Below are 16,383 nucleotides of genomic sequence, written 5' to 3' on the forward strand. Positions count from 1 at the left end.
GGGGCAGGGCCGGTTAGGCAGGGCTTTAAATGTTCCCATGTTAACTGCACACCCCATCCCTCAATAGGTTGGAGCTTTTTTTTTTCTTTCTTTCTTTTTCTTCTATGTTCACTTCATTAACATTCCCACGACTACCAAATCTCGACTCTCTCTCATCCCCCGCCCTCCCCCATCGTCTTTAAATCAGGGAGAGAAAACGACTGCCCGTCACTGAAATGTTTGTAAAGGCTTCCTATCCTGAAAACAAGGAAAGCGGTCTGGGTCCCCGCTGCCCGTGTCTGTCTCACCAGTGCGGCACCCGCCCGAGCAGGGCCTGGGGGGACTGCTCGGACTTCTGCCTTCTAAATGAGTTTTGCTTCGTGGAGAGGATGTTGTTGCAGGTTGCTTTTCTCCATGCTAACTTCCTCAGTTTAATATGGTATTCACTTTTTTTCCTTTTTTTTTTTTTTTTTTTGCCTCTTAATAAAAAGGATTAATGTGGGTTTGCTGTTCAAATATTTCTTTTTCTCATTCCCCCGCCAGCATAGTTTATTTAAACTGGGGTCTGTCTTTCTAACTTAAGAAGATCTCTTTGCTAGAACATGAAGATGGACTCCCCCCCTCCCCCCTTATAGGTAATTTAAACGCTTTCTTGCTTCTTTAAGATGTGGGTCTCCAGCACCAGACCTATAGAGCAGGAGCTAATTTTTAGTATGTCTCATGATTTCCTAATGCAAAAACGTAGGACCAAGTCCCTCTACCTTGGCGGAGCAATGCTTATAAATGACTTAAAAGGAATATCGCTGGTTTGTTCAGTTACTTAACGTCAGATGTTCTCATTTCCAGGATGGCACTCAGAAGGCAGACAAGCAAACAGCTTCTTCAAGTGGGCTATCTATTCGTGGCGGTTTTGTGTGTCTCAGATCTCCATTCTTATCTGTCCCCCTGGGGTTCCTTCTGTACTTCCAGATGTTGACGAGTGCGCAGAAGCTACGGATGACTGTCACATCGATGCGATCTGCCAAAACACGCCGAAATCCTACAAATGCATCTGCAAGCCGGGCTATAAAGGCGAAGGGAAACAATGTGAAGGTAAGTACAGCTCGGCTCTTCTATTTCTCCTCCCCTCCCTTCTCTTATTTGTTTGGTCTTTAAAAGCTTTTGTAAATAGCTGAATTCCTGAAACGATTAATGCAGATTTACAGCTGCTTGACCTCAAATCTCGGTGTTTATTGGCAAGCATCCCCCTGCTGCTTTTGCTAATTGTCCGGCATCAGACGCTGCGTCCGCGAGCCTGATGTTAAAACCAAAAACTAAAGTGTGGTAAGACGCGACGTTCCCCACGGAGGAGACAACCCGTGGATCTGCACTAGCTTGTCCCGGGCGGCGCTGAGCCCGTTGCCGGTTGAGGCTCGAAGCGTCGCGCCGAGCACGTGGTTCCGCCCAGCCGGGGTGCGCCCGTGGGGTGGGGCCGGCCCGGCCCGTCTGGGGTGGAGCGCCTGACTCGCTCCTCGCCACAGGCTGGGCCGGGCCGCCGTGAGTAGCCGGGGCCTCCCTGTGTGTGGCCGTTCCTCGGCTGCAGGCGCCCGGAGTGGCCTCATGCCGTCTCCCGCAGCCGGGCCAGCCAGAGGGGCTGCGGAGAACCGGAGCCGCCGCCCTCCACCGTGGGGCCGCGCCTGCCAATGCGGGGTCTGCGGCCTCTCCACCCTGGCCCAGCCTGGTGTTGTGGGCTGCGCCATTAGCTCTCCGTAGATTACAGCGAGGCACATGGAAGCTTGCACCCTCCGCCTGGCTAACGTGTTATTTACCATCACTCTTCTCTCCCAGTGAAAGTCTCCTCACACCTGGGCCATTTACAGTCGATGTTTTTTAGTATCAACTCACATAGGATACTGGAGCTTGCTTTATTTTGGCACTTTGCATGTGTCATTGTCATCCACTTTTAGTCTGTGGAACGTTATTTTAAAAAGAACTATTTCAAATTACTGTACTTACACAGACATAAGTTGTTTGACTTCTGTATGTCCTTGCAACTGAAAAAGACCTAGCATGAGTTGTTGGGTGCTGTGTACACTCATTTCAGATTTTATGAACTCCATCTTGCTATTGAACTTCAGCAGACAGATTGTTCTCTGGTGAAAAGAACAAATACTGCAATCACAGCAGAAGGCCTTACAAATAAAAGACACAAGATTATTTTTCTTTTTCCTACTTGTAGATGCTTAGCAGCTATAAAAATTCTGTTTCCAAGTCTTCTCTATGGCAGTCTGAAACGTTTTCAAAGCCTATATTGTCAGTCTGTTAAAAAGATTAGATACCTAGAAATTACTTTGCTGAAGTCTCCAAAAGTTTGAAACCGCATATTATTCTCCATGGACTTCCAAAGTGTTTGTTCAAGTGCCTTCATAAAGCATTTTTGTGGTTGTCATTTTTTTCCATTTTGGGCTTAAACTGACAAATTTCTACTATCCATCTGTTGGTGTTCTAGTGTCTCTTAGGTGCTGTTCATTTGCAAGCCAGATCTTTTTTCTTGCAAACAGAATACTCATTCAGCATCACTTCTTCCCCTATTCATCCTTTCTAGGGAAAGAGCTCTGTGTGGAGAAAATATACTCAGGGCCACAGCTGTGGGTGTTACAGCATTCTCAGAATTGGTGGCACTTGTATTGGGTTTCCACATCAGAAGCTTCCTGAAAGCTTTAACCAGATTTTAGTTGATCTCTATTTCATGGTAGACTTGGCTGATACTCATGCTTATTTTATACCCATATTCCTCTTTGCCTGACTTACCTTGGCTCAATAAAAAAGAGAGCTCAGTAAGGAGTAAAAAAGTAGATTTCTCTATGGATTGACATACAGAATCATGGAATGTCTGTGGTTGATGTAAAACTTGTATCTAATGGATTTTAGTATCCGACAAGCTTGGTAAGTAAAGTAAGCTGGGGCAGACTGCAACACATTCTGCCCGGATGTTAATTGTTCAGTGTTAGGTAAATGGACATGAAGTGTCTAAACCAGGTACTACTATGCATGATAAAAAAATCCTTTATCTTTTTTTTTACGCTGTTACTATAAGAGTTTGAAAGATTTTGCATCAGCTCTGTACCTTAAGTTTGTAATTAATATCAACCTTTGAGATGAGCAGAGAGCTTGAATTTTTTTTCAGATGCTTCCTTTCTGAAGCTTATTTTAGATTACTTAAATAGTATCTCTTAATTTGATCCCAGAGTACTTTGAAACTTTGTTACTGAAATTATGTACTTCCAGTGACAGGCAGATATCATTATGTTCTGTCTGTAAGTGAGTAAACTGAAAACTAGAGAGGTGAAGGAAGGGTCATATAAGTCAGACCTAAGATCTGCCTGAGGTCTGTTGTTCACATAGAGTGGGTTTATTTTGCACCTTGAGGTCAAGTATTCAAAACCTACAGAAATAAACAGACTAGCAATATTGATTGGTATTTAATGTTCTGTCGCAAGACAACATGGTAATCAGCCATTAAAAATTACCTTTTAAGATAAAAGTGACTGTGCTTATAATAACAAACATGAAATACACCAAATGTTTTTTTTTGTTGTGCCAAAAACAAAGCTGGGTCATAAAACAATTCTCAGTCTTTATAACTGAGCTTTTCTAAATAAGCTTTTTTGACCACTGAAACCAGTTACCTGTGAGAAAAACTTCTTTTGTACACATTTTGTGTCTTTTCTCTTTAAGTTTGTAGCATTCTACCTGTATTGCTTCATGTCTAAAGAACATTTATTAAAGCATAAGTAACTCCCTTACAATGCAAGCTCTCGTATAGGGCCAGATTTCACTAAATAAGCAGAATTGCAATTTCTTAATACAGTGAGCTTAAAGAAATGATCCTATATGATAAAATTTATTCTAAGTAATTTTAGTGAGCTGCCAGTTTGGGTTATACTGGGGTATTAGAATTGATTCAGAAGCTTGTGGTTGTTAATTTATTTTAAACATCAGTCTTAAATACCGCTTTCATTCACTTAAAATCCATTTTTAGAGAATGGGATAGAGTGTGGGAACCAGCATGATTTGGTTGATTCTTGAGTTTTATAAGAGAAGTGGAGGATGTATTTGTAGTGCAGTATGTGAATAGGTATCTGTGTACTTTTGTATATTTGTGTAGAGCTTTTTAATCAAAGAAAATTATTTGTTTGCAAAATAGGATCTTTGGGCTAGTGCAGTAGTAAATGTGGAGCCCAGTCACTCGTGTAGAATTTTGTTCATGTTTTGCTGCTCTGACCTAAAGGGCGGGGAGAAATACATAAGACAGAAATGTTTAAGCACATGTGGAGAGCTCTAGGAGCAATTCTACTGAAATAAAACATTTTCTTGACAGCCTCTTAAATTCCTTTAGCAAGGAGTTTGTTTCGGAACTTTTATTTTCTCCCAAAATATCTTTTGGATTGGGTTTCTCCAGAGTTTCTGAGGATTTGGGGTGAATTCTCAGTTCGCAGATCTACTGTATCTTTTTTCTTCTTCTTTTTTTTTTTTCTTTTTTTCCCATGGTAGCCTTCTTGCCTGCACCAACTCACCTGTTTCTTTCCAAAGAGCACAGTTATTTATCCAGACAGAAGAGCTGTTCTTCCTGTGTCCTGTCTGCTTCCTTCTGTAGATTTCAGTTCACCTTGTTTTTTTCAACCAACTATCTGCTATGCTTTGTCAAGCCATATGGTCAGCATTGCTGTGATGGTATTTCCCCATGTAACAACACATATCAGTAGGCTTTGACCACAAATTTTCTAGGTAGCATTTTCATATGTCCATTTCTATTCAATATACAAAAACTGTTAATCAAAAACCGATTCAGTTGCCCTGGCAGATCTACTGTTACATCAGAAATCTTTCCTATTGTGATTTTAGTCAGTGTATCAAATGCAGTGACCTGCATTCAGCTCTTTCATGTTCCCATGTTTTTTCTCTTTTTGTCTTTACCTTCTCTGTATTGACTTTCGGTCTCACTACAGGTTGGTAATCTCCTCACAGGCTGATATCTGAATCATAGAATAGTTAGGATTGGAAAGGACCTTAAGATCATCTAGTTCCAACTTCCTTGCCATGGGCAGGGACACCTCCCACATTAGATCGTGTCATCAAGGCTCTGTCCAACCTGCCCTTGAAAACCGCCAGGGATGGAGCATTCACAACTTCCCTGTGCCTCACCACCCTTACAGTAAAGGACTTCTTCCTTATATCCAACCTAAACTTTCCCTGTTTAAGTTTTAACCCATTACCCCTTGTCCTGTCACTACAGTCCCTAATGAAGAGTCCATCCCTACCATCCTTACAGGCCCCCTTCAGATACTGGAAGGCTGTTATGAGGTCTCCACGCAGCCTTCTCCAGGCTGAACAGCCTCAACTTTCTCAGCCTGTATTCATATGGGAGGTGCTCCAGTCCCCTGATCATCCTCGTGGCCCTCCTCTGGACTTGTTCCAACAGATTCATGTCCTTTCTATGTTGAGAACACCGGAACTGCACACAGTACTCCAAGTGAGGTCTCACAAGAGCAGAGTAGAGGGGCAGGATCACCTCCTTCGACCTGCTGGTCACACTCCTTTTGATGCAGCCCAGGATACGGTTGGCTTTCTGGGTTGTGAGCACACACTGAAGCCGGCTCATGTTCATTTTCTCATCAACCAACACTCCCAAGTCCTTCTCCACAGGGCTGCTCTGAATCTTTTCTTTGCCCAACCTGTAACTGTGCCTGGGATTGCTCCAACCCAGGTGTACGACCTTGCACTTGGCATGGTTAAACTTCATGAGGTTGGCATCAGCCCACTTCACAAGTGTGTCAAGGTCCCTCTGGATGGCATTCCTTTCCTCCATCGTATCAGCTGAACCACACAGCTTGGGGTTATCGGCACACTTGCTGAGGGCGCACTCAATCCCACTGTCCATGTCACTGACAAAGATGTTGAACAAGACTGGTCCCAATGCTGATCCCTGAGGGACACCACTCATTACTGGTCTCCAGCTGGACATTGAGCCATTGACCACAACTCTTTGTATGAGGCCATCCAGCCAGTTCTTTATCCACCGAGTGGTCCATCCATCAGATTGATGTCTCTCCAATTTAGAGACAAGGATGTCGTGCAGGACAGTGTCTGACGCTTTGCACAAGTCCAGTAAAATTGTTAGCTGGAAAATTTTGTCAAAGTAATGGAAATTCCAGAGGTTTCAAAAGGATTCCAAGTCCTGAAGTTCCCTAGGCCTTGACAGAGCCTGCTTTGTCCCTGATGCCTGTGTTGGGTGTATGCTCTTGTAGGGTACTCTGGCTTTGAACATTTTATGAAGGTGTTTAGCTCTCAAACTTAGTTAATTTTTTTTTTTGCCTGTGCTACTTCTCAGGCTATTACAGTCCTCACCCTGTTGTTAAAATGCATTGTATAATTTCTGGTTGATCTTCATTCATGCCTATTTTATATCCAGTTAGTGTGTTCACTTTATTTAAACATTCTTTCCCCTCAGGCTACTTTTTATCCCCAGTGGAACTGTATTTTTAGTGAGCTTCTCTAGCTATAGTTTCTTTATCTTTTGGATGATACCTTACTTATAGGAGTCTTTCTCTGTAGCATGTAGAGAATGTGACTGGACAGATGTTTTTTTAATTAAGACATGTTTGCTGGGATCTGTTGCTTTTGGGTTGCAAACCTCTGCTCTGTACTTTTCCATATAGAATAGTATTTCCCTCTTGGTGCTGTTTTTTTGTCTTTCATAGTACTTGCATAGCAGTTCTTGAGTTCTTTTAATACTTGGACTCATGCAGTTATTGTCATGTTTCTTGAACTCTCTACAGATGCTCACAACTTTCATCTGTATTTTTAATTATTATTTTTTTTATTCCTGCTGCAAAGCTTCATAATGTTGTTGATGGATTTCTCACTGAGGGCAACATACCTGTACCATGGCAAACTATCTTAGCAGAGTCTGCCTTGAGAGGGTGATTTTTCAGGTTTATGCTCATTTTGGAAATTTGTACTCTATCAGCAGCAGTTCTGCTTGACTGCTAGTTGAGCAGGCCAGTGCAGTTCTAGTGCTGTAAATTTGTCCTATGTTGATGTACATGAAGACCTTTTCCTATTGTAAATAACCATTCCAGATAAACAGGGCATGGACATCTGTAAAGGAGGCTGTTGTTCTTGATAGCACCTCACTGGTTTTAGGCATGATACAACTTCAAAATAAGGTAAACCATTCCAACCTCAATCACAGGTATATTCAGACCCACAGCAGGTTATATTCTATGTCCATTTGGAAACAGACTAATTGTCCTTTCTGAACCCCAGTGCTCATCTAAGGTCTGCTTAGCTGGAAAATGTACAACCAAACAAGCTACCAAGGCATCTCCTAATCTGGGGCTGATGCTGTTCATCATAACTTCTGCCATAGTTCCTGATGTCTGTGTACAGTGAATAGAAATACTCAATATGGTGTCTGGAAAAATACTGTCATTGATGTACCTAGATTTTATTTCCACTCATTCTGTGACATCTGGCTTTATCTCTGACATTGTCGCTACAGACAGAAAAGCACAGAGTACTCTACAGATCATCTCTAAATTGTTAGCTAAAAGCCCTTTTCTGAACTAGGAATTCTAATTTTGTGGAAACAACAGGATAGTGAATTTCATCCTTTGGCAAATGTTTGAGGCTTGGGTCTATCATGTCTAATCCATCTTCATGCTGCAGGTAACGTCCCTAAGTCAAATTTTGAACTACTCACTGTGTTTGCAGCAATCCACTAAAGTTTAAAATGAGAGTTGATTGCATTTACAATGAATCAGAAATGGTATAGATAAACCACTCAGTCTCATCTTCAGAAGTTTTATGGATGTGAGGCCAAGTTTCTTCTTATACCTACTTGTTAGATTTTTTTTTAAAGGATATTAAACAAATCATAGCAATTGGAAAAACATACAGGAAATTTATCTCCTCCTCATTTTCATTTGAATAGCATTTTTTGTTTCTCCAGGCTTGACTTAATATTCTTCTCAAAATTTTAATCTTGTTCACCTTTTTTATCTTTTGTTTTCTTAAGAAGCTGGTGTCACTCACTTATTTTTAATTTTGCTGTGGTTTTTCAAATATCTGCAGTGTTCTTCTCATCCTCTTCAAAAATGAATCCAAATATTGTGACAGGGTTGCTCTGAATCAGTCAACCTGGAGAGAGCACAGATCATTTCAGAGCTCACATTTCCCAGCTCCTGGTCCAGTGTCTCACACTGAGGCCTTCTCTTATCTTCAGGGCTAAGTAAGTCTGGGGCTTCTGGGTGTCTTTCTAATGGAACAATGACCCCATTTCTTTTAAGAGCTCCAAGGTGTCCCATCAATCCAGTCTCAGCAGTTCTTTAAGTGGACCATCTTTATCAGTGGTGTTGTGTGAGAGTAAATGAAAACTGTTGGGTGTCCTTTCGTTTCTGAAACTTGGGCATCTTTGATGCTTGCACAATTCTAGTGGTGCCAGGCTTGTGCTATCTGTCTGTCTCACTCTGCTGTATAACTGAACAAGGCAGCTTAAGGGACTTCTTCCTAATTGATGATTCTTCTAATTGCAATAGAAGGTGGACTCATTCCTTTAAGGACTCCCTGAAAACACCTCAAATATCTACATCCTTTGTCTGCCTGTTCTGAAAAGCTGCAGGAAGATGGAATGTGAATATGTGTCCTAAATATTGTTTCATCCTTTGTTGATATCCTTATTTTAATTCTGTTATTTTGTATAACCATCTTGTGACTTGATCTCAGTTCAGAGCTTGAGGCTTTGACACTAATCTTACTACTTTTGAACAGGTTCTCTAGTAATCACGAGGTCTGTAGTGAATATTAGGTATTGAAACTGCTGTACCTCCTAGTTTTACAGTTGTAATATCTTAACAGATGGCATTAATGTCATGTGTTGAACTTCATGTTACCCTCTCATAATGACTGTGGTTTTGGATGGGATCTTTGCTACAAGTATGTGATGCTGGTTTTGACGTGTTGGTTTGCAGGAGACCATAGAAAGAAATACTCTGCCACCTCCCACTCCCAGTTTTGTGGTGGTTTTTATTTCAGGGTCAAATTTCCTTCCAGTTTTATTCACACAGATTATACCTTTACTCTGGGTGAGCCATTGTGCTAATTTCACTAAATGGCTTCCAGAATGAAGCAGCACATGTCAAAAACTGGAAGAGGGAGAATGTAAACTGGCTTCTTTGATTTGAGCTAATAACTACTTTTTTTTTTCTTTTTTCTTTTTTTTTTTTCTTTTTTTTTCCCCTTTCTCTGTAAATCCTACTTATCTGATTAGGTAACTTGATGCATCTTTGTGGTATAGGCTGATAAAAGTGTTTCTCAAATTCCAGTTCTGAGGTCTTTTATATCTGCTCTTTTTTTTTAATTATTATTATTTTTAATTGTCTGGTACCATTTAATATTTGATTCCTAGCATGCCAGTTTTCTGAATTACATCAGGGAATGGAGTTTCTTAGGGCATGAAAAAGTAGCAAGCAAGAAAATACTCCTGAGAACACTTTGTAATAAAAGATGGGTTTGTTACAGCCAATGTGAATTAACATAATAACTATTTTTTTTCCCTCCTTCATGCTGCTTCTGATCCTTGGATAGGGCTTTTGTTTCTCTTCAAGGCTCAGCCTTGAATTTATTTTATGTTTTACTTATTGATTGCTTTATTTTTTCTGGCTTTGTTCAGCAGTTTATCCAATAAAACTAGAATATCCCTTAGTTGGGATGACATGACACATTTAACTGCTCACAGTGCCATCAGTCCCCATGTGTCACACACCCTGTTGTTTTCTCCTCTCCCTTTTCTTCCCTACCCTGTTCTATCTCTCAGAGCTGCTTCCTGGCAGACCAGAATGTTCCTTTACTGACCAATTTCCCTGGTGGTCCAGTTTGGAAATAGTCCATTTTTAAGTAGTAAAAGAACAGTTGCTCCAACTTCTCTTTTCTCTCCTCTCCTCTCCTCTCCTCTCCTCTCCTCTCCCCTCCCCTCCCCTCCCCTCCCCTCCCCTCCCCTCCCCTCCCCTCCCCTCCCCTCCCCTCCCCTCCCCTCCCCTCCTCCCCTCCCCTCCCCTCCCCTCCCCTCCCCTCCCCTCCCCTCCCCTCCCTCCCCTCCCCTCCCCTCCCCTCCTTTTTATTTTCTCTTCCCTTCTGATTCAAAGAAAACTCCAGGAACAAATTTGCCAACAAAGTTTTGTTCCTGGAGTTTTCTCCAAATCCCTTCCCTTCCCTTTTCTTCTTTCTTCCAGAAATTTTTCTTGGATACAAATATCACTGTATTTTGCATAAACAAATACCATGCTCCTAGAAATATGGCCTCATTCTTCAGCAGCATTACGTGTAATTCTCAATTTGGAAAAAATATGTGTTTTCCCAATGACACTTCTCTAAATAGTTGATAAGTTCCCTGTCCGTTGGATGGTCTATGGGTACTCTGGGAACTTATAAATATATATAAAATTTCATCAGTCTTAGCAGTTGCTAAGCTGCAGAACCCAGGGTGGCCTCTTGTGGTGATGTAAACTTGGTATTTAGAAGGAACTTCTCCTTTCCACAAAATATACAGTGTAAATTATCTGACAGGAAAGCTCTAATAAAATAAATTGTAATTAAAAAAGGAACACAAATAGAATATACTAAGCTCAATATGTAAGAGTCTGTTCTTCTTTTGCCTTCATTCTTTCTACATCTGCCAGACACTGTCTGATTTTCCTCATTTTCCCATTTGTCACCTTTACTTCTGGTGCAGTTCCCTTTCCTTACAGTCTTCGTTATGTTGTCTTGTATGCTCTGTTACTCAGCTGTCTCTAAACATTGTTATTTCCCTACAGCAAATTCTACTTTTCTTTCTTTTGTCATCTCCTAGTATATCTTCACCTGCTTCTTTTTTATTTTATTCATTTTTTTCTTCCCTTGTCCTCTCTCAGTGGCTTATTGCAATTACAGCCATATTATTCTGAAAGCCAGTGTCACACAGCAAGACCTCTGGAACTGGTGCAAGCTCTGAGGACCCTTTTACCTTCCTTGACTTCTATTTTCAAATCAGAACAGCTCCTACCAGATCTCAGAGTTGTCCCTTTTCCTTCCTTTTCCCTACCTGTTTCCTGGCCCCCACTGCCATCTCAGAGTTCAGCTGTCCCTCAGCACATTTGCGCTGTTCCCACTGCTGCAGAGCCATGCCTGTTTCCTCAGGTGTCTGGCTGGAAAGACATCTTTGCATGGCTGTTTGCCATTATTTGTTAGCTTCCATTTGATTATGGGGACTGTATTCATGTGTATGCAGATGAACATTCTACGCATTGTGCATTCTGAGGCTAAATGTAAGGTGATCCCTTATGTGGTCAGGGAGCCCGTGGTTGGCTGATGGCAGAGTTGAGGAATGTGATCTGCTACTTCCCTAAGCCTTGCCAAATAAACTCCACTAATGTGGCTTTTGTCTCCTCTGCATTTGAGGCAGGAAGCATTCAATGTGATGCTGTTAGGGCACTGTAAAGGTAATGGGAATGACGGATGGTGGGTACAGTCTCCGTACCTGTGGAAGAGGATGGTGCATATAGTTTCTGTACCCATAGTACTTAGTCAGATGCTATTCTAGACCAGGATACCTGTGCGACTAACTACAGGGCAAGTTTGACCAAGCTTCAGCTAGCCTTCGAATGGAGGATGTATGGCAGGAAGTTGTAGGAATAATGTGTGTAGAGTCTGGCCGAAAAAGCATGATGCTCTCTCAGAGCACTGATTTAGGAAGTTCCTGTTTGCTTGATCATGTTGGGTTTTTTTGCGCACAGGCACTTGATGTGAGGCTATACTGTGAAGAATATCACTGGAATAAATCCCCCCCAAAAGTGGAAAAAAAACCCAGTGGATTACAGCATGGCTCTATAAGCTGTTCTACAACGAAAAAGCAATGAACTGGGGTACAGAGGCTGAAACACATGACAGGAGAAGGTGGTAGTGGGCAAAGTGAATAGATTTCCTAATCTGGTTTACTTTCTGGAGACACTAGCCTAAGGTTGTAAAAACACCAACCAAGAAGAATATTTTGGAAACTTTAGCTACCTAAATGTCAACAGATGCCTGCTGAGCTTGTGATTTATTTGATTGTGGTTTTGTGTTTTGTTGTAGTATTTTTTTCTCTTAATATTTTTTCATTGGCTGTTTTTTCTTTGGTGAATGCTCAGCTGTTTCTGAGCCAGCTCTTTCTGTCCCAAGAAATGTATGAAAGGTAACTCCCTGCACCCTTACAGAATCAAAATCTGAGAGTGTTAAATCTGTCCAAGTATTTGGGGGAAATTTTTTTTAAACAGAGCAAAATGGTGAATTTTTGTTATAATCATTTTAGAAAAAAATACTTTGTTTTTTTTTTTTTTATTGTTGGCTTTAGTATGTATGTATTTGTTTTAAATTTCAGCTGAAAAAAAAAACCCAAACCAAGCCAAAAATCTGCTTTAAAGCAGATACCTTGCATGAAAAATTCTAGCCCATACATAAATGTTTGGCGGAGTTATAAGAAACTGAAGATACGGTCTGACTCCCTTGAAATTTCAGGACTTTCCTTACACATGTAAGATGCTCAGCAAAAGGAATACACTTACATTATATTTTCAAGAGTTGTTTTGTTCAAATGCCTTGAATGATCAAAGTACCTGAGCATGTGCTGAATCTTAAGATGCTTTAAAGTAATTCTGTTTAAGTGCTTTATTAAGTTGAAGATACTCTGTTATTTTACTTTATGAAGCTTCTTCTCTGGAGCTGTAGAAGATGACAGCTCTTCCTTCAGTGACCAAGGTATAGAAAAAAATAGATATGGAAGTTGTCTTCCTGTTCCAGTGAAAAAGTTATTGAAGTAAGTGGGTAGTTCCTTTGCTGAATGGGGAGTGTAGGTAATGCGTATCCAAATTGTTTGGCATCATGAGTGTAGGAGGAATTTTTTACCTGAATTTATACCTCTAGAGATGTTAGTCTCTTTATTGAGTAGAGTTGTGTCTTTATTCTTCTTGCATTTTTCTGTTTGCTAAAATTCCATGGAAAAGGATTCCATTAGAACTGTGGCTTGGAGAAATGTCTGTATTTTATCTAACTACAAAGCACTGAGGTCTGACTTTATTTAGAAATTTCAATTTTTCTGGTGCATTCCAACCTTTGTAAAGACGAATATGATCAAAGTTCCTCTTTCCACATCCTTCCCTCCACATGCCACTTTTCTCTTAACTAGCCCAGTTACTGCTCGCACAGTGATACAGTTTGTCTGATCCTTAATAGTGGCATTACTATACCACACACTGGGAAGGCAGGTGCTCTGAACTGATTGCTCCTTCTAACTGCAAGAGGATTTTTCCCAGTGGCTCTCATAGTGGCTTTGTGTGCACGGGCACAGTGAGGAAAGACAGTCTTGTTTGGCCTGTGTTGCAGACTGACCCACAGCCACAAGGCTGCTTCACTAGGGAGACTAACTGTGAGCTATTGGGCTACTAGAGGGCTGACGTGAGTGGAGCCTTGTGGCTTTTGTTTGGCTTGAACTCCTAGGAAAGCAAATTTACCTCTGTTCAGACTGGAGGGTGTAGACATATTCAGAGTGCACGGAATAAATGCGGGAAGGAGATTTGACAGAACTGCTCTCACCTGTGACTGTTCTGACTCCTAAGAGTGAGCCAGGGTGTAAGTAAAAGGCAGGAAGAGGCAACCTCATCCCGTTTTCCTGATTTCCCAAAATAAAACCCTGAAGACTAAAATGATTTGGTTGGGTGTAGTCTGTTTCATTAGGTATAGACTGTTTCATTATGTGAAAATGGAAGTAGCTTATTCTGTATGTAAACAGTTTTACATTTAAGAAGATTATGGCTTCAGAATGGAAGAACTTTTCTATTACAGTTCTCTGAAAAGCTTTAAGAATTAAAACAACCCCTTCAAATAGTTTATAGTCTGATTAACCATTACAATTGACTAGGAAACAACTTTTTTGTGTGGTATGGATAAAATCCAAGGTGTTGTCACTGAAGTTTTATGTTAACAGTCACTTCTAAACCTATATAAAAAGGATTTCTATTCTTTATGCTTCTGGCACTTTCCATCCTTTCACTGTTTTACTTTGAAATCTTTTTAACATTCTTTTCCTTGAGGAAAATGTGAGAACTACATTATGAAAAGAAAAAAAAAAAACAACTTTTGACTGCATCACATGTGGTCTTGTGAAAAAAAACAACAACAAACCAAAAGCTTTAGCATTTATTCTGAATAGAAAATACACACAATTCAGGATAGGAGCAGCAATTGTATCCATTTTCTAGAACAGCTTATTGGTATCATTTACTTTAATACCAGAGTTTCCAATGCACATTTCTGAGTGCTTTCACTGGACTTCGTTGCACAAGGTGAATGCATATGTATATATGAATACCTGTGTGTGTCCACAGTCCTTCAGAAAACCTTTGTTATAGTGTATCATAATATCTTTGAGTATCTTGAGGAATTCCAATTTGAAAATGTGCATGTTAGCCTGTATCAGAGTAGAACAGAGTTACTACAATATGTTCCTGTACTGCTTATCCTGGAATGCTTTTAGTCATTCACATTAATATTGATGTTATGATTAAGTGCTGATGGCTTTTTTTAGATATTTTTAAGACAAGTATTTTGGCAATCTGTATGGAAGGTAAGAGGCAGTTGCTGTAGCCTAGTCCGCAATAGGAAGAAAATATCAGTCCTTATCCTGAGTAGGATTACATGATATAATTGCCTGAGTTAGCAAGAGGATGGCTTCAAGGGATGGAGTCATGAAAAGGATGCTTTCCAGAAGGACTAGCATGTTTTTGCTAATGTTGCCATTCATTGAGGAAAAGTTCCACTGTTTGTAATAGTGAAGTCACCTGAATGATCCTGTTTGTACACTGTGTATTCTGTAGGTCTTGTCCCTAGTCAAAAGGATAGCCTGGTGTCTTGATCACGGTATCTGATTCATATATGCAAGATTTGTGTGCTCGTGAGGGAGTCCTAAGGAATCCAGAAAACATATGAGAGGTTTGCTGTTTCGGTATGTTAACAGAGGGCCCTGTTGGGTGAGGGCTCTGCCCCGCTGGGAAGGGTATGTCTAGTTATGTGTCTTGCCCTCAGAAATACAGTCCTCAAGCTTGCTCAGCTGCTTTTGCTTGAACTTGCTAAAATAGCTTGATCTCAAAGGTGAGACTAAGCATGCAGAATTTCAGTCTTTGCAGAAGCTGTGAAAATAGGAAGCAGAAGGGAAGGTGGGAATGCTTTGAAAGGTGGTTTATGTCAGTAATACAGATTGTAGTATACTTCTTTCTTTACCTGTGAGAAGTACACAGTGTGTCTGCTTAAGACCATTATGCCAAGTATGAATCCAACAATCAAATGGGAGAAATATGCTGTTGGGAAGTTTACTATATATTTTCATTACTAAACTATATACAATTAAGGGAGGAGAGCCATAACAGGATCAAACTTTATACTATATTTATAAAATTACAGAATTTTGTACTTTGTTTTGGTTTTTAAATTATGCACAATAAGCTGTAGCTTACAAACATATAACAATGTCACATTCCACTGAAAATCTAGTTTACCAATAGATTCTTCTTTAGTAAACTTTATGATCACCAAGGAAGTATAAAACTTAAAGGAAATACATGTCTTCTGGTCTGAATTAGTCATTCACATAGCCTTTTCTGTAATAGTACTTGAAGCAGGAGGGAGTGCTTAAGTGCTTCAACCCATTTAAACTTAATTGCTCAGTTTTAATAGACATTTGCTAACTAAAGGAACCAAATTATAGCTTGAATTAGACCTTACTAATCTTAATTGATAGCTCTACTTTATAATCGGAAAGAGCTTATGGTTAAAACAGTAAGCCTTTCTTAAATGGTTTATTTTAAAATGCTAAGGCACTTTTGATAATAATTGTTTAGACTGAATATGGGTAACCATTATTCTCCTTATATTGCACTTAATTAAAAATATCTCCTCCATGTGGTTTTGTGCCTTCTGCTGGTTGTAAAATTGTTTGACTGGTGGGGGGTGGGATTACTTTACTTTTCCTGTGGTAATTTGAAAACATGTTGCTGCCATTTGTTTTAAAAGTTTTCTGGGGTCACGAGTTACAAAATTAACATGTGAATCAATCCAAACTTTAGCTTCCTATCCTCAAGTGAACGCTTGCCAGTCACTTACAACCATTAATAATACATCCTATCACTCAGTTTAACATTTAAACTGTGTTCAGACAGTTGGTTATGGGCTTTACCTTACACTCCTTCCTGAGGCCTAACTTTCAGTAAAAGTAAGACTTACTTTGGGCGGGAGGCCCTGGCTATTTGGTATACTCAGAGAGTTTCTGTTCATTTCAGAGGTATCTGAAGAGGAGAATGG

General features: G+C 40.3%; 1 protein-coding gene across 3 annotated transcripts in view; it reads left to right on the plus strand.

The window, feature by feature from the left end:
* Positions 1 to 16,383, plus strand: part of SCUBE1 (signal peptide, CUB domain and EGF like domain containing 1) — a 214,748-nt gene that overhangs the window by 2,017 nt on the left and 196,348 nt on the right. For all 3 annotated transcript variants that reach the window (XM_061359341.1, XM_061359320.1, XM_061359330.1), the window contains exon 2: positions 949 to 1,071. In XM_061359341.1, coding sequence (XP_061215325.1) covers positions 949 to 1,071 — 123 coding nt within the window. The remainder of the gene's footprint in view (positions 1 to 948; positions 1,072 to 16,383) is intronic.

Source organism: Neopsephotus bourkii, unplaced genomic scaffold (assembly GCF_033783945.1).
Source record: "Neopsephotus bourkii isolate Nb327-2 ecotype Australia unplaced genomic scaffold, CSIRO-AGI_Nbou_v1 NB_107, whole genome shotgun sequence".
Taxonomy (NCBI): domain Eukaryota; kingdom Metazoa; phylum Chordata; class Aves; order Psittaciformes; family Psittacidae; genus Neopsephotus; species Neopsephotus bourkii.